We start from the raw sequence: 14,592 nt of genomic DNA on the forward strand, positions 1-14,592 counted from the left end.
GATCGCTTTAAGGGTGCCTCCCCCGAGTGATGGGGGGCTAAGTCCATGTGTTTGCTGTATAATCTTGGTGGTATCACACTCCATACAAAATCATATTTTATCTACTGAATGCATCACCCTCAATTAAAGTGACAATATATGTGTGATACATCTAAATTGAATAATATTATAGGTATTTTTAAAGACCATGAAGGCATTACTAGCAGTGAAGCTTATTGAAAATTGCAAAATAATGTAAAAAGGAATGTCTGCCTTTGAATTAAATATGTCTGCATTAAATTAAATATTTCTCAAACAAAGGTATTTAAAACTGCTAATGTAATGATGACAGTGAAATAGTAAAATCCATTTACTCCTCCCCCTCCCTGGCTGTAAGAATGCTATTACCCAGTGAAACTTCATGTACTGTGTGAAAGTGGGGTTTGAGGAGTGATCTCTCATTTTAAGCAACTTTACATTAATTATATCAGTGACTAGTCACTTCTGTCAGAGTAATACCCTTCTCTACAGGCTGGTAATCATAACCAGTAAATGTAAATGAGGGTGATTGAGGCTTTATCTACTAGAATTCATACTGCAAAATACATGAAAAAAACAGTTGTGCTCGATTTTAATACTGAAGGTTTTTAATCAGCTGTTTTGAGAAATATAAACAATATTGTCTCAAAATAACATCTTCCCTGCTATACTCAATGAAAAGAAGCAGGAACAAATGACCATAGAGACTGTCGGTTTTCAAACATGGTCTGACCCAAGGTGCATGTATATGGCTGAAGGGTCCTGTCATGTACTAAAGGTAGGGAGATCGTTTTACATAAATTTCATTTAAAAAAATCTAATTTCAAAATTTGAACAAAGCATTATTATATTAAAAAAGTGAAGTGACAATTGTCTTTTAACCCCTTCCTAGATCTGGGTCAATATTAGAGCGTTATGTTGTGAAACCGCTTTCTACATAACTCCATTCTTGATAAATAATGTCCATGCTAAGACCAGAGCCAGTGAATGATGTGTTGCATACATGATGCACACTATGGCTCATTAGAACATAAAAGTAGCAGAGACATATACATTTAAACATTTATTTGGAAACATCTGGAGTTCAATGTTTCTCTCACTGGAAAAGTATGTTTGGATCAAATTTGTTTTGTTGTTTAGTATAAGTTTAGTTTGGTTACATATTACCTGCTGTCCAGGGCTGAAATTATATGACCACTATTCTCTCTCATCTACCACTACCTCTCTAAGTGATCTTTCAGTTTCACCACTGTCTCCCTCTCCCACTTAGTGCTCTTCCCCCTCACCCCAGTGACAGTACCAGGAGTCCACCAACAGGGGAGACATAAGCATTGGCTCTAGGAAAGGCCTGGACATCAAGAAAAGTCAGGCATTGACACCAGCAGTTTGGTGTCTGTGCATCTTTCAAGATTGAAAAACTGTGGACCCACTGGAGACAACCTAACAGAGTGGCTACGCAAAGTGAACCTAAACATTCTGAATCAGGCCCCTGCCAATGGCTGATTATATGCCCACTAATAAGGCCCACTGAAAATTGTCACTTTTAGTGCAGTAGGGACCATCACTCTTCCAATAAGCAGTGATGTTACAAATAGTCTGTCTCCAAATTTTACAGGATGTTGGACATAGACTACTAAAATATCTGTTGGCTGCTCCCTTTTTTTGGTTTACAAAAAATCCCTATTAAGAAACAAGCATTCAACTTGGAAAAACATAGAAAACCTTAAAACAAGTAAGTGGTAAAAAAGGGAAAAGGATGGCGTACTAACATTGTGAGATGTCAAAAAAACAAAAAAAAAACAAGTTGCAAAACCATGGCACATACTATCCATAAATGCTGAAAGATGTTTTCTTTTTTGCTTGCAGTTTTTATTTTAGAAACAACTTTGACTAAACTGTATTAAATTACAGCACTTTCAAAAATATGTAATAATTTGAACCAGATTAAAATAACATGCAGTGTCCCATTCTATTGCTTTACAAAATACAATACATATTCTGCAACTAATTCTAATGTATTTTGTAGCAATTAACTTTAATCCTATAATTTGGTGATTGAGAAATATAGATAGTTTTTATACTGAATTACTGATTTAACCATTAAATATCATAGCTTCCTGAAACTATAATTTTATTTATTAAAGGGTGCAATGTCTGTTAAAGGGTGCAATTAAGTGCTTGCTAAGCTTTCCCTTGCGGTCCCAGCACCCAGAGAATGAGTCAGAGCACTGCTGCTGGATTACCATGGCAACGCTCTGACTCCATCAATGAGTGCCGGACAGGAAGAGTGTTTGACATTGCTCCGCCAAAGATGAGGCAGCACCCTGGGATCTCCAGAGACCATATCTCAACTGGCCAATCAAGGATTATATCCCTCCTCTGCAGAAACGTAAGCAGAGGGTAGTGTAAAAAACTCACACAACTCCACACACTTAACCAACCCCCCACACAATCACACTCAGTCAGTATCACACACAATGACCAGCAGGGGCGTACCTAGAGCATTTGGCACCCGGGGCAGGTCCTATTTTTGGCACCCCCCACCCCCCTCAACTTTTAAATGTAAAAAACAACCCACATTTTTAAAATGTATTTAGCACTGAGCAGTGTTTGTGTGTGAATGTATGCATGTTTTTGTATGGAGTATGTGTGAGTGAATGTATGGGTGTGTTTGTATGTAGTGTTGGCGTTTGAATGCAAGCATGCATTTGTGTGTTGTGTGGTATTTTAATGCAGTGGTATGGTTATATGGTGGGGTTTGTATGTAGTGTTAAAGTTGAAATGTATGAGTGTATTTGTGTGTAGTGTTGGCGAGATTTTGAGATGTATGCACATATACAGACATACACACATGCAGATACATATACACACACGCAGATACACTGTGCTCTGCATGCTGGCATCTGACAACACATTTGCATATAATTCACAGTAGCCACCCAAATTTCTTGTTGTGGGCTGGCTGACACCTCTTAATTTCGATCTTTGTTTAGCAGATAACTCCCCTATTTGCTATCCTTATGTGGGCTTGCCATATTTAAAGGACACCAAATAAGGAGCTATCTGCTAAACAGCACCCTCATTTGGTATCTTTAAATATGGAAGTCTCACATACGGGCACCAATTCAGGGAATTATCTACTAAACAGTTAAAGGATTAAAATGAATATCGCCCTTTTCTTATTTTCAGTTGTTTAGTAGATACATCCCTTATTTGTTATCCTTATGTGGGATTGTAATATTTAAGGACACCAAATAAGGGAGCTATCTACTAAACACATACACAGAGATGCACACAATCACACACATAATCACAGATATACAAAACACAATCACAGACCCACACACATACAATCACAGACACACAATCACATACACACACAAACATTACATACATACACACATTTAATAATTAAGAGGTCCACCCAGCCTCCCTACCTTGCTCTAGAAGGACTGGAGTGGATCCTCAGTCCCTGGTGGTCAGTGGTTGCTGCTGGGAGCTCTTTGCTCTTCGTGCACAGGTCTCTCGCACGCCCTGTAATGACGCAGAGGCCGCGATGACACCATATCCCGGCTGCCGGCTCACTGCAGGGCGAAGATCGTCAGACACAGTCAGATGCACACAGTCCCACACACACAGTTACAGGCAGACAGTCAAACACGCAGTCACAGGCAAACAGTCACACAGGCAGACAGTCACACATACACACACACAGTCACAGACAGTCACACACACACACAATCACAGGCAGAGAGTAACACATACACACACACAATTACAGGCAGTCACACACACAGGCAGACAGTCACACACACAGTCACAGACAGTCACACACACAGTCACAGTCAGTCACCAAATAAGGGAGCTATCTACTAAACACATACACAGAGATACACATAATCACAGCTATACACAAACACAATCACAGGCAGACAGTTAAACAGGCAGACAGTCACACATACACAATCACAGGCAGACAGTCACACACACACACACACACACACAAAATCAAAGACAGTCACAATCACAGTTACACACAGCACACACTCTCTCACTTACAGTAAGCTTGGGCTAGAGGAGGAGTGTATTCAGTCCCTCCTGTGCTGTAGTTGGGGAAGCAGGGACTCCTTCCTGCTTCCCCCTCTATGTGATCAGCAAGAGACTACATTTAGCTCCGCCCCCGCATCCAGCCTGGCTCCGCCCCCACTGCCGTTCTAGCTCCACTCTCAATTCTCAGTGCAGCTAGGTCTCCTGCTCCTGCTGTATTCCCAGCCCCTTTTCTTATTTTCAGTTGTTTAGTAGATACATCCCTTATTTGTTATCCTTATGTGGGATTGTAATATTTAAGGACACCAAATAAGGGAGCTATCTACTAAACACATACACAGAGATGCACACAATCACAGATATACAAAACACAATCACAGACCCACACACATACAATCACAGACACACAATCACATACACACACAAACATTACATACATGGCACCCGGTGCAGCCACACAGCTCACAGAACTCCAAGCCTGGCCAGCCCTGGTGGCACCCCCCTACCTGATGGCACCCGGGGCGGACCGCCCCCCCGTCACCCTCCTTAGTACGCCACTGACTCTCAGGCAACCCCCCACAAGCAATCACACTCAGCCAATCTCGGTCACACTCAGTTAACTCCACCCACAATCACACTCAAACAGCCCTCACACACATACCACTTGGACCACCTCCCCCACACAATCACACTTTACTGTAGGATTAACCATGAGGTGACTTTAGGCAACTGCCTAAGGCCTCATTGGCTAGGTAGGGGTCCTAAAACAAAAAACTGCTTGGCCCCATTAATCATCCCTATGTAAAGAACTGACAACCTGCCTAGCTGCCTACCTACCTTTGGAATTTGAATCCTTCTCTGCATACATATCACAGTTGGCTAATTCTACACATGTGTATTGCACTCAGCCAGCCCCCACACAATCACACACAGCCACCACACACATCAAACACACAACCCTTCTTTGATTCTTTCCCCTGGGGCCTAGTGGTTTCTAGTTACCCCTGTTTTGTAGACAGTAGTGCATTATATATAAATAGAGATGTCGCGAACATAAAATTTTCCGTTCGCGAACGGGCGAACCGGGCGAATCGCCATAGACTTCAATAGGCACGCGAATTTTAAAACCCACAGGGAATCTTTCTGGAAAAGTTGTTTCAAGGGGACTAACACCTGGACTGTGGCATGCCGGAGGGGGATCCATGGCAAAACTCCCATGGAAAATTACATAGTTGATGCAGAGTCTGGTTTTAATCCATAAAGGGCATAAATCACCTAACATTCCTAAATCTTTTGGAATAACGTGCTTTAAAAACATCAGGTATGATGTTGTATCGATCAGGTAGTGTAAGGGTTATGCCCGCTTCACAGTGACATACCAAACTCTCCATTTAACGCACCGCAAACAACCGCAAACAGTCCATTTGCACAACCGCAAACTCCCCATTTGCACAAGGTTGGATACCAAGCTAGCCATGTCCCGTTCCTTGTCCTCACTGATGTCATTGAAGGTCTCTTCCTCCACCCAGCCACGTACAACACCAAGGGTCCCCGAAAGGTGACAACAAGCCCCCTGGGACACTTGCTGTGTTTGGTCTTCCACCTCCTCAAAGCCACCTTCCTCCTCTGACTCCTCTTCTTCAGACTCCTCTCTCTGCGTTGCCTCTCTCTGTGTTATTATAAGGTGTGTTAAGTGGTACTATTCCTATCAGTTGCTTGGTTGGTCCTCCTACTTCAAATTTGGGGCACTGCGCGTGTAATCTAATGTGCCACTAGATAGGAGTGGTGTGTTGAGTAGTACTATTCTTATTAGTTTAATCCCTGTTACGTCCCCTATCAGGGGACATGTATATGGCATCGATTTTAGGAACCGGGAGATGGAAAAAGATGCTTGGTTGGTCCTCCTACTTCAAATTTGGGGCACTGCGCGTGTAATCTAATGTGCCACCAGATAGGAGTGGTATGCTAAGTAGTACTATTCCTATCAGTTTAATCCTAGTTACTTCCCTTATCAGGGGACGTGTATATGGCATCGATTTTAGGAACCGGGAGATGGAAAAAGATGCTTGGTTGGTCCTCCTACTTCAAATTTGGGGCACTGCGCGTGCAATCTAATGTGCCACCAGATAGGAGTGGTGTGTTAAGTAGTACTATTCTTATCAGTTTAATCCCTGTTACGTCCCCCTCATCAGGCCTTTTTTAGTCGAATGTATCGCCCACTGTCAGTCCCTTCGGGATCCATCCCTCATTCATCTTAATAAAGGTGAGGTATTCTAGACTTTTTTGACCTAGGCGACTTCTCTTCTCAGTGACAATACCTCCTGCTGCACTGAAGGTCCTTTCTGACAGGACACTTGAAGCGGGGCAGGCCAGAAGTTCTATCGCAAATTGGGATAGCTCAGGCCACAGGTCAAGCCTGCACACCCAGTAGTCAAGGGGTTCATCGCTCCTCAGAGTGTCGATATCTGCAGTTAAGGCGAGGTAGTCTGCTACCTGTTGGTCGAGTCGTTCTCTGAGGGTGGACCCGAAGGGCTGTGGCGATGCGTAGGACTTAAAAAGCTCTGCATGTCCTCTATCAACAACACGTCTGTAAAGCGTCCTGTCCTTGCCGGCGTGGTCGTGGGAGGAGGAGGATTACTTTCACCTCTTCCCCTGTTAGATTCCCGTTGTGCTGTGACATCACCCTTATACGCTGTGTAACGCATACTTTTTAATTTATTTTGGAACTGCTGCATCCTTTCCGACTTGCGGTAATTCGGTAACATTTCAGGCACTTTCTGCTTATACCGGGGGTCTAGTACCGTGGACACCCAGTACAGGTCGTTCTCCTTCAGCCTTTTTATACGAGGGTCCCTTAACAGGCACTACAGCATGAAAGATCCCATTTGCACATGGTTGGATGCCGAGCTACTCATGTCCCGTTCCTCATCCTCAGTGATCTCACTGAAGGTATGTTCTTCCCCCCAGCCACGTACAACACCACGGGTACCAGATAGGTGACAACGAGCACCCTGGGATGCCTGTTGTGGTTGGTCTTCCTCCTCCTCCTCCGAGCCACATTCCTCCTCTTCCTCACAATCCTCTTCCAGCGTTGCCGCAGGTCCAGCAAGCGATGCTGATAAGGCTGTTTCTGGTGGTGATGGTGACCACAACTCTTCCTCTTCCTCTTCACGCTCATCTATGGCCTGATCCAGCACTCTTCGCAGGGCACGCTCCAGGAAGAAAACAAATGGTATGATGTCGCTGATGGTGCCTTCGGTGCGACTGACTAGGTTTGTCACCTCCTCAAAAGGATGCATGAGCCTACAGGCATTGCGCATGAGCGTCCAGTAACATGGCAAAACAATTCCCAGCTCCGCTGAGGCTGTCCTAGCACCCCGGTCATACAAATAGTTGTTAACGGCTTTTTCTTGTTGGAGCAGGCGGTCGAACATTAGGAGTGTTGAATTCCAACGTGTCGGGCTGTCTCAAATCAAGCGCCTCACTGGCATGTTGTATTGCCGCTGGATATCTGCAAAGTGCGCCATGGCCGTGTAGGAACGCCTGAAATGGCCACACACCTTCCTGGCCCGCTTCAGGACGTCCTGTAAGCCTGTGTACTTATGCACAAAGCGTTGTACGATCAGATTACACACATGTGCCATGCACGGCACATGTGTCAACTTGCCCAACTTAAATGCCGCCAACAAATTTCTTCCGTTGTCACAAACCACTTTGCCGATCTCCAGTTGGTGCGGAGTCAGCCACTGATCCACCTGTGCATTCAGGGCGGACAGGAGTGCTGGTCCGGTGTGACTCTCTGCTTTCAGGCAAGTCAACCCCAAGACGGCGTGACACTGCCGTATCCGGGATGTGGAATAGTACCTGGGGAGCTGGGGGGGTGCCGTTGATGTGGAGCAAGATGCAGCAGCAGAAGAGGACTCAGCCAAGGAGGTTATGGAAGAGGATGGAGTAGGAGGAGTAGAGGAGGTGGCAGCAGGCCTGCCTGCAAGTTGTGGCGGTGTCACCAACTCCTCTGCAGAGCCACGCATTCCATGCTTGGCAGCCATCAGCAGGTTTACCCAATGCGCAGTGTAGGTGATATACCTGCCCTGACCATGCTTTGCAGACCAGGTATCAGTGGTCAGATGGACCCTTGCCCCAACACTGTGTGCCAGACATGCCATAACTTCCTTTTGTACAATCGAGTACAGGTTGGGGATTGCCTTTTGTGCAAAGAAATTTCAGCCGGGTACCTTCCACTGCGAAGTCCCAATAGCTACAAATTTTTGGAAAGCCTCAGACTCCACCAGCTTGTATAGTAAAAGCTGGCGGGCTAAGAGTTCAGACAAGCCAGCTGTCAGATGCCAGGCAAGGGGGTGACTTTGTGACATTGGCTTCTTACGCTCAAACATGTCCTTGACAGACACCTGACTGTGGGCAGATGAGCAGGAACTGCTCAAGGCGAGAGACGGAGTGGCGGATGGTTGAGAGGGGGCAAGGAGGACAGCAGTGGTTGACGTGGCTGAAGATGATGGACCAGGAGGAGGATGGCGGCTTTGAGTTTGTGTGCTGCTTGTACTCATGTGTTGATCCCATAGGTGTTTGTGATGTGCGATCATGTGCCTTCGCAAAGCAGTTATACCTAGGTGGGTGTTGGACTTCCCACGACTCAGTTTCTTTTGGCACAGGTTGCAAATGGCATCGCTGTTGTCAGAGGCAGACACACACAAAAAATGCCACACTGCTGAGCTCTGCAATGACGGCATTCTGGTGGTGGCAACAGCATGCGTTGATTGGCGTTCTGTCTGGCTGACCCCGGGTGCCGATGCATGCTGTCTGACTGTGCCACTAGCTCCTTGCGACGACCTCCCCCTGCTCCCAACACGTCTCCTTCTCCTCTCTGTCTCCCCATCTGAACTTTCCCCCTGTTCTTCTTCTCTTCTAGCGGGCACCCACGTGACATCCACTAACGCATCGTCATCATCAACCGCTTCACTTGTATCTGACAACTCAGCAAAGGAAGCAGCAGCGGGTACAACATCATCATCATCACACCGTACGTCCATGTGTGTAATGCTGCATGACTGAGACATATCCCTGTTATCTACATCCTCTGGCAATAATGGTTGTGCATCACTCATTTCTTCCAACTGACGTGTAAATAACTCCTCTGACAGATCAAGTGAAGCGGCTGTGGTGCTAGTGTTGGTGGTGGCGGCAGGCGGGCGAGTGGTAACTTGAGAGGTGCCCGAAGCTAAGCTGGAGGAGGATGGTGCGTCAAGGTTCCGAGCTGAAGCTTTAGAAGATTGGGTGTCCTGTGTTAGCCAGTCAACTATGTCCTCAGAACTTTTTGAGTTCAGGGTACGTGGCATCTGAACACTGAGCATTATTCTAGGGCCAAAGGGAATCACAGCACTACGACCACGATGGCACCTGCGGGTTGGCCTGCCTCTGACTGTCATTTTTTTTTCGATTAGGGGTGCTATGCGTGCAAGCTACTGTGACAACAGATATGAGTGGATTGGCAGAAGTTGGCAGAGTAGACGCTGTAGGCCTGACACACACGCTTGCAGACAACTAACTGCTATTCAATCTCTTACAGTCCAAATGTTTTTATTTTTTTTAAATGTACACTACTGTTACACCAGATATGAGTTGCACTGGTGTGACACTGTGCCCTGGCAGGCCCTGAAACGCACACGTGTGAAGGAAACTGACTGCTATTATTTCGCAGTCAAATTTCTATTTTTTATGTACACTACTGTTACACCAGATATGAGTTGCACTGGTGTGACACTGTGCCCTGACAGGCCCTGAAACGCACACGTGTGAAGGAAACTGACTGCTATTATTTCACAGTCAAATTTCTAGTTTTTTTTTTTAAATGTACACTACTGTTACACCAGATATGAGTTGCACTGGTGTGACACTGTGCCCTGGTAGGCCCTGAAATGCACACGTGTGAAGGAAACTGACTGCTATTATTTCCCGGTCAAATTTCTAGTTTTTTTTTTTTAATGAACACTACTGTTACACCAGATATGAGTTGCACTGGTGTGACACTGTGCCCTGGCAGGCCCTGAAACGCACACGTGTGCAGGAAACTGACTGCTATTATATTACAGTCAAAAAAGTTTTTGTTTTTTTTAAATGCAAGCTATTGTGACACCAGATATGAGTGGTGGCATTGGGCAAGTGGGCACAGTATACGCTGTGAGCCTGACACACACGCTGGCAGGCAGGCAACTGCAATTAGACTACACAGGAAAAAAAAAAAAGCAGACTGATGTTCTAGCCCTAAAAAGGGCTTTTTGAGGTGCTGTCCTTACAGCAGAGATCAGATGAGTCCTTCAGGACTGTAGTGGACACTGAATACACTAGCCTAGCTATCGATTTCCCTATTAAATCAGCAGCAGCTACACTGTCCCTCCTCTTACTAACAATGCAGCTTCCGAATGAATCTAAAATGGATGCTGTCCAGGAGGTGGGAGGGTTTGGGAGGGAGGGTCTGCTGCTGATTGGCTGGAATGTGTCTGCTGACTGTGAGGTACAGGGTCAAAGTTTACTCAATGATGATGAATAGGGGGCGGACCGAACATCGCATATGTTCGCCCGCCGTGGCGAACGCGAACAAGCTATGTTCGCCAGGAACTATTCGCCAGCGAACTATTCAGGACATCTCTATATATAAAACATAAGAATATTTATTTATTTATTTTATTATTTATTTATAAAAGATTTTACCAGGATGGATACATTGAGATTTCTCTAGTTTTCAAGAATGTCCTGGGTCCACAAAACATTGCATTGTTACAATTGGATACAATATTACACAAATACAATATACAAACTATAAATATATACATTTAATACATAACAGGTAATAAATATATTCAACCATGACAAATATGACAAAATAACATAATGTTCAGTGTCAAGTAACGTGCAGGGCTGCTGGGAAATTGGCCATCCATAAAGGGGTGGCTCTTACAATGTGGACAGGGTTTTGATGTTGGCTCTGGGAAGTACTTGGCTTAGAATAGGTGGCTACATATTTCTCAACCATCTCTGAAATTGGAGTCTGACCCTGAGCGATGAATTTACCTGTCAAACCCAGATACTATGGATAGCCTCTGGTAAGTTTCCAGGTATTAAAGCATTATAGTTTAGAAAAATTAATACTACTTTAAAGATGGACATTCTGCAACATTTGTGAAAGGATTAAAAAGAGACTCCAATATAAATTGACTCTTAAAATGTACATCTTATTTTATTTACCTGTAAATAGATTAACAGTTTTAAACAATTAAACTCTTTATTATCTGTGCATTACAGTATTTGCTTGTTGGCCAGTTATTGCTACAACAGTCTGGAATGCCTTAAGCTCAGTTTCTGCAAGGAAGTCACCCCAGATGCTATTGAAAAGCTGTGCAAAAATTGTAAACGGTAAGAGAAAATATACAATTTTAAATGACTGTTTCATGTTACCATATCTTTACTACAGAAAATAATATATTTATTTCAGGGATACTATAGTCACCAGAATGACTACAGCTTAATATAGTGGTTCTAATGTATATAGCCTGCCCCTGCAGGCTTTTCAACGTAAACACTGACTTTTCAGAGAAACAGCAGTGTTTACATTGCTGCCTAGTAACACCTCTAGTGACCGTCACTCAGACAGCCACTATAGGTACTTCCTGGGTAAGGTCCTGCAATCTTTGCAGGACCTATGTTAAGCGTCTCCACACTCTCTATGGATATGCTGAATGCTACTCATAGAGATGCATTGACACAATGCTTCTCTATGATGAAATGCTGTTTGGCTCAGCATGACATTTATCTGTGCATTGGCAGTACCCTCCAAATGCTTATACAATTTATGGGAAATCATTGGATTGGCTGAGATCATCAAGATGGATGATCTCAGCCATGAAGGCGAACCTAGTATAGTGACAGAGAAAAGGTAATACCTTTTACTCCATTTCGGGGGAGTGGCACACCGGCAACTAAATATGCACTCCAACACTATAGTGTTAGATTTATTAGTATTTATCAGTATTTATAACACCTTTAATAACAGTAAAGTGTTATATATCACGTCTCTTTTTTTCTACTACTCTAAATTTGGCAGTTTTCTAAAATTGAATTTTTTTATATAACCTTTAGAACACTTTAATGAATATGATCAAAATAATACAGAATTTAACCATCACTTTTCAGAATACTTTGATAATCTCCCTTATTCTAACAAAGCACTGGGTACAGCTGTGACCAGGCTCTTAGTTGCAACTCTGCACTGGCTAACTGTTAAGTTAGCAAAAATGCATTAGCCAACCTCAATCAATTTTTTTTTTCATGCAGACAACTAGCCTCTACCAGATTTTAGTAAACACCCTACCACTCCATATGCTTTATAATAAGTGTTATGAAACGTGTTTACATTGTAGGAGTAGAAAAGTTGCTTGGAGCAGATAGTCAGCGATGCAAGTATGTGAAGCCGTTTACAGCATATGTTTCTCCTGTGTGTTAAAATGTAAAAATGATGCTTAGAGTTTACCAATGTATGGGTACTCTGTAAAAAGTGGTAGGCATGAACACTGTATAGCCACATGGTGAGAGTAAATAACCATACTTTTTACATGAGATAAGTGTCTCGAAATAACGTTAAAAGACAGTTTGAAAAACGTTTAAACAGTTTTCAGTGCGCTGAGCCATGTTGGTGTATTATTTGTTTAGATGTGACTTCTTATGGTAACATCAACATCTGTGCTCTATGCAAGGAGACATCACCACAATTCCAAAACTTCAACAGATATAAAAATATATATATATTTTTTATTTACAGTATAAGCAATGCTTAGTTATTTCTTTTTAAGTGAAAAGGTATTAAAAAGTGCTGCAGTTTACTGTAGTTCCATTTGTACAAGGACAACATCCAAATCATAGCGCATAAAGTCATTGACAGCATATGCTGCTATCATTTTATCCTCTAATACACAATGCATGTTATTTGTTTTTATCTTTAGGTTGAAGGTCCTCCATCTTTACGGTTGCCGCATATCTCAAGATCTTGACCATATCAAAAGATTTAGTGAAAATTCCAAGATATTTCATGATCTGTCAATTCCAACCGCAAATATTTTAGGAGAATAAAGAAATGCTACCTATAAAAAAATGATTGTTATTTAATACAGTTTCAGTGAGCATGTATTATTTTCCTAAGGGTTCATATAAATAAAATAATAGCAAGATACAATTACAGAAGTAACATTATTTGTCTACTTACGTTTTAGTCAACCATAATCAGAAATACAGTGTGTACTGGATCCACTATATTTGATATAAATCTTTTACATTTAATGTTTTATATATATTAGGTTGTGGTTATGCTTCTATTTGACATGCAATTCTACCTTTTTACAAAATAAGCATCTATTGTAAAAGAAGTGTGTGCGTACAGGCAGACACAGCTTTACTTGACATCATGTGTATGGTATTACAGAAACAGGAATGAAAGAGCATTCTTTGAAATGGTGTATTGTTAAAGTACACCTGACAGATTGTTTAGTAGTCCTTTTTTATTTTCTTTGTAGAAGCTGCATGTAGTGTCACCTTCAGGAGAAGCACACCAAGTTAGGAAAGAGACTGTGTAATTTTGGTAGTCCCTGCTTAAATAAAGACATGCAGGGTATATTATTACTTTTTATTATTTTAAAGAAACTCTGTCACAATTGTAGTTGAGCATTAAAATATTGCTTGTATTATAGCTGCTATGGCAAATATAATATTTCGTAATGCATAGATAGAAGCTAATGACTCATTTCAATGTATCCCTTATTTGCCCTTGCAGTGACGGTGGCAATCTTTTAAGGGACACTGTAATCACTAGAACAACTACAGCTTAATGTCATTGTTCTGGTGTCTACTGCCCGTCCCAGCATGCGTTTTAATTTAAACACTACCTTTTCAGTTTACATTACTGCCTAAGAACATCTCTAGTGGCAGTCACACAGATGGCCACTGGAGGTGCTTCCTGCGCCAGTGCTGCACAGTGTGAAGCTTAGATGTTAAGCATAAATTTTATGATTTAAGCCTAGGAGGTAGATTGGAAGGGGGCAAGGGGAGCTGGCCAGATAAACAGCGATTTTACAACAATAGTGTCAGGCATATATATTTGCATTACAGACACTATAGTGTTCCTGAAAGTCCTCATTGATGGGATAACATGCTTGCACATGACCTCAAGATTTACAAATATGCACTAACTCTTTATTAGCTGTATGGCTTTTGGTAAGATAAATGTTATTTAACAAGAGGGCTTACAATGGCAGGTCTTACACAGTAAGGGTAAGCTGGAAGATGCACTGAAAAGAGCTGTTACTTAAATTGATGGATTAAAAAAAATGTACAATGAGACTACATTAAATGTGAATTTTTAAATATAATATATATAACCTTTTTCTAAGGTATGGTGGCTGTGTTGGATAAGCTCACTCTTTATTTAAGTGATGAATAACGCTCTGCTTATATAAAGGAGCAATT

The 14,592-nt window shown here is 42.6% G+C and overlaps 1 protein-coding gene across 1 annotated transcript in view; it reads left to right on the forward strand.

Moving 5' to 3' along the window:
• LOC134612752 (uncharacterized) overlaps window positions 1-13,265 on the forward strand; it is a 112,203-nt gene extending 98,938 nt beyond the window's left edge. The window contains exons 14-15 of the mRNA XM_063457186.1: window positions 11,383-11,493; window positions 13,077-13,265. Of these exons, the coding sequence (XP_063313256.1) occupies window positions 11,383-11,493; window positions 13,077-13,203 (238 nt within the window). The 3' untranslated portion in view covers window positions 13,204-13,265. The remainder of the gene's footprint in view (window positions 1-11,382; window positions 11,494-13,076) is intronic.
• Window positions 13,266-14,592: the final 1,327 nt, after the last annotated feature.

The sequence above is a fragment of the Pelobates fuscus genome, chromosome 5 (assembly GCF_036172605.1).
Source record: "Pelobates fuscus isolate aPelFus1 chromosome 5, aPelFus1.pri, whole genome shotgun sequence".
Lineage (NCBI taxonomy): Eukaryota > Metazoa > Chordata > Amphibia > Anura > Pelobatidae > Pelobates > Pelobates fuscus.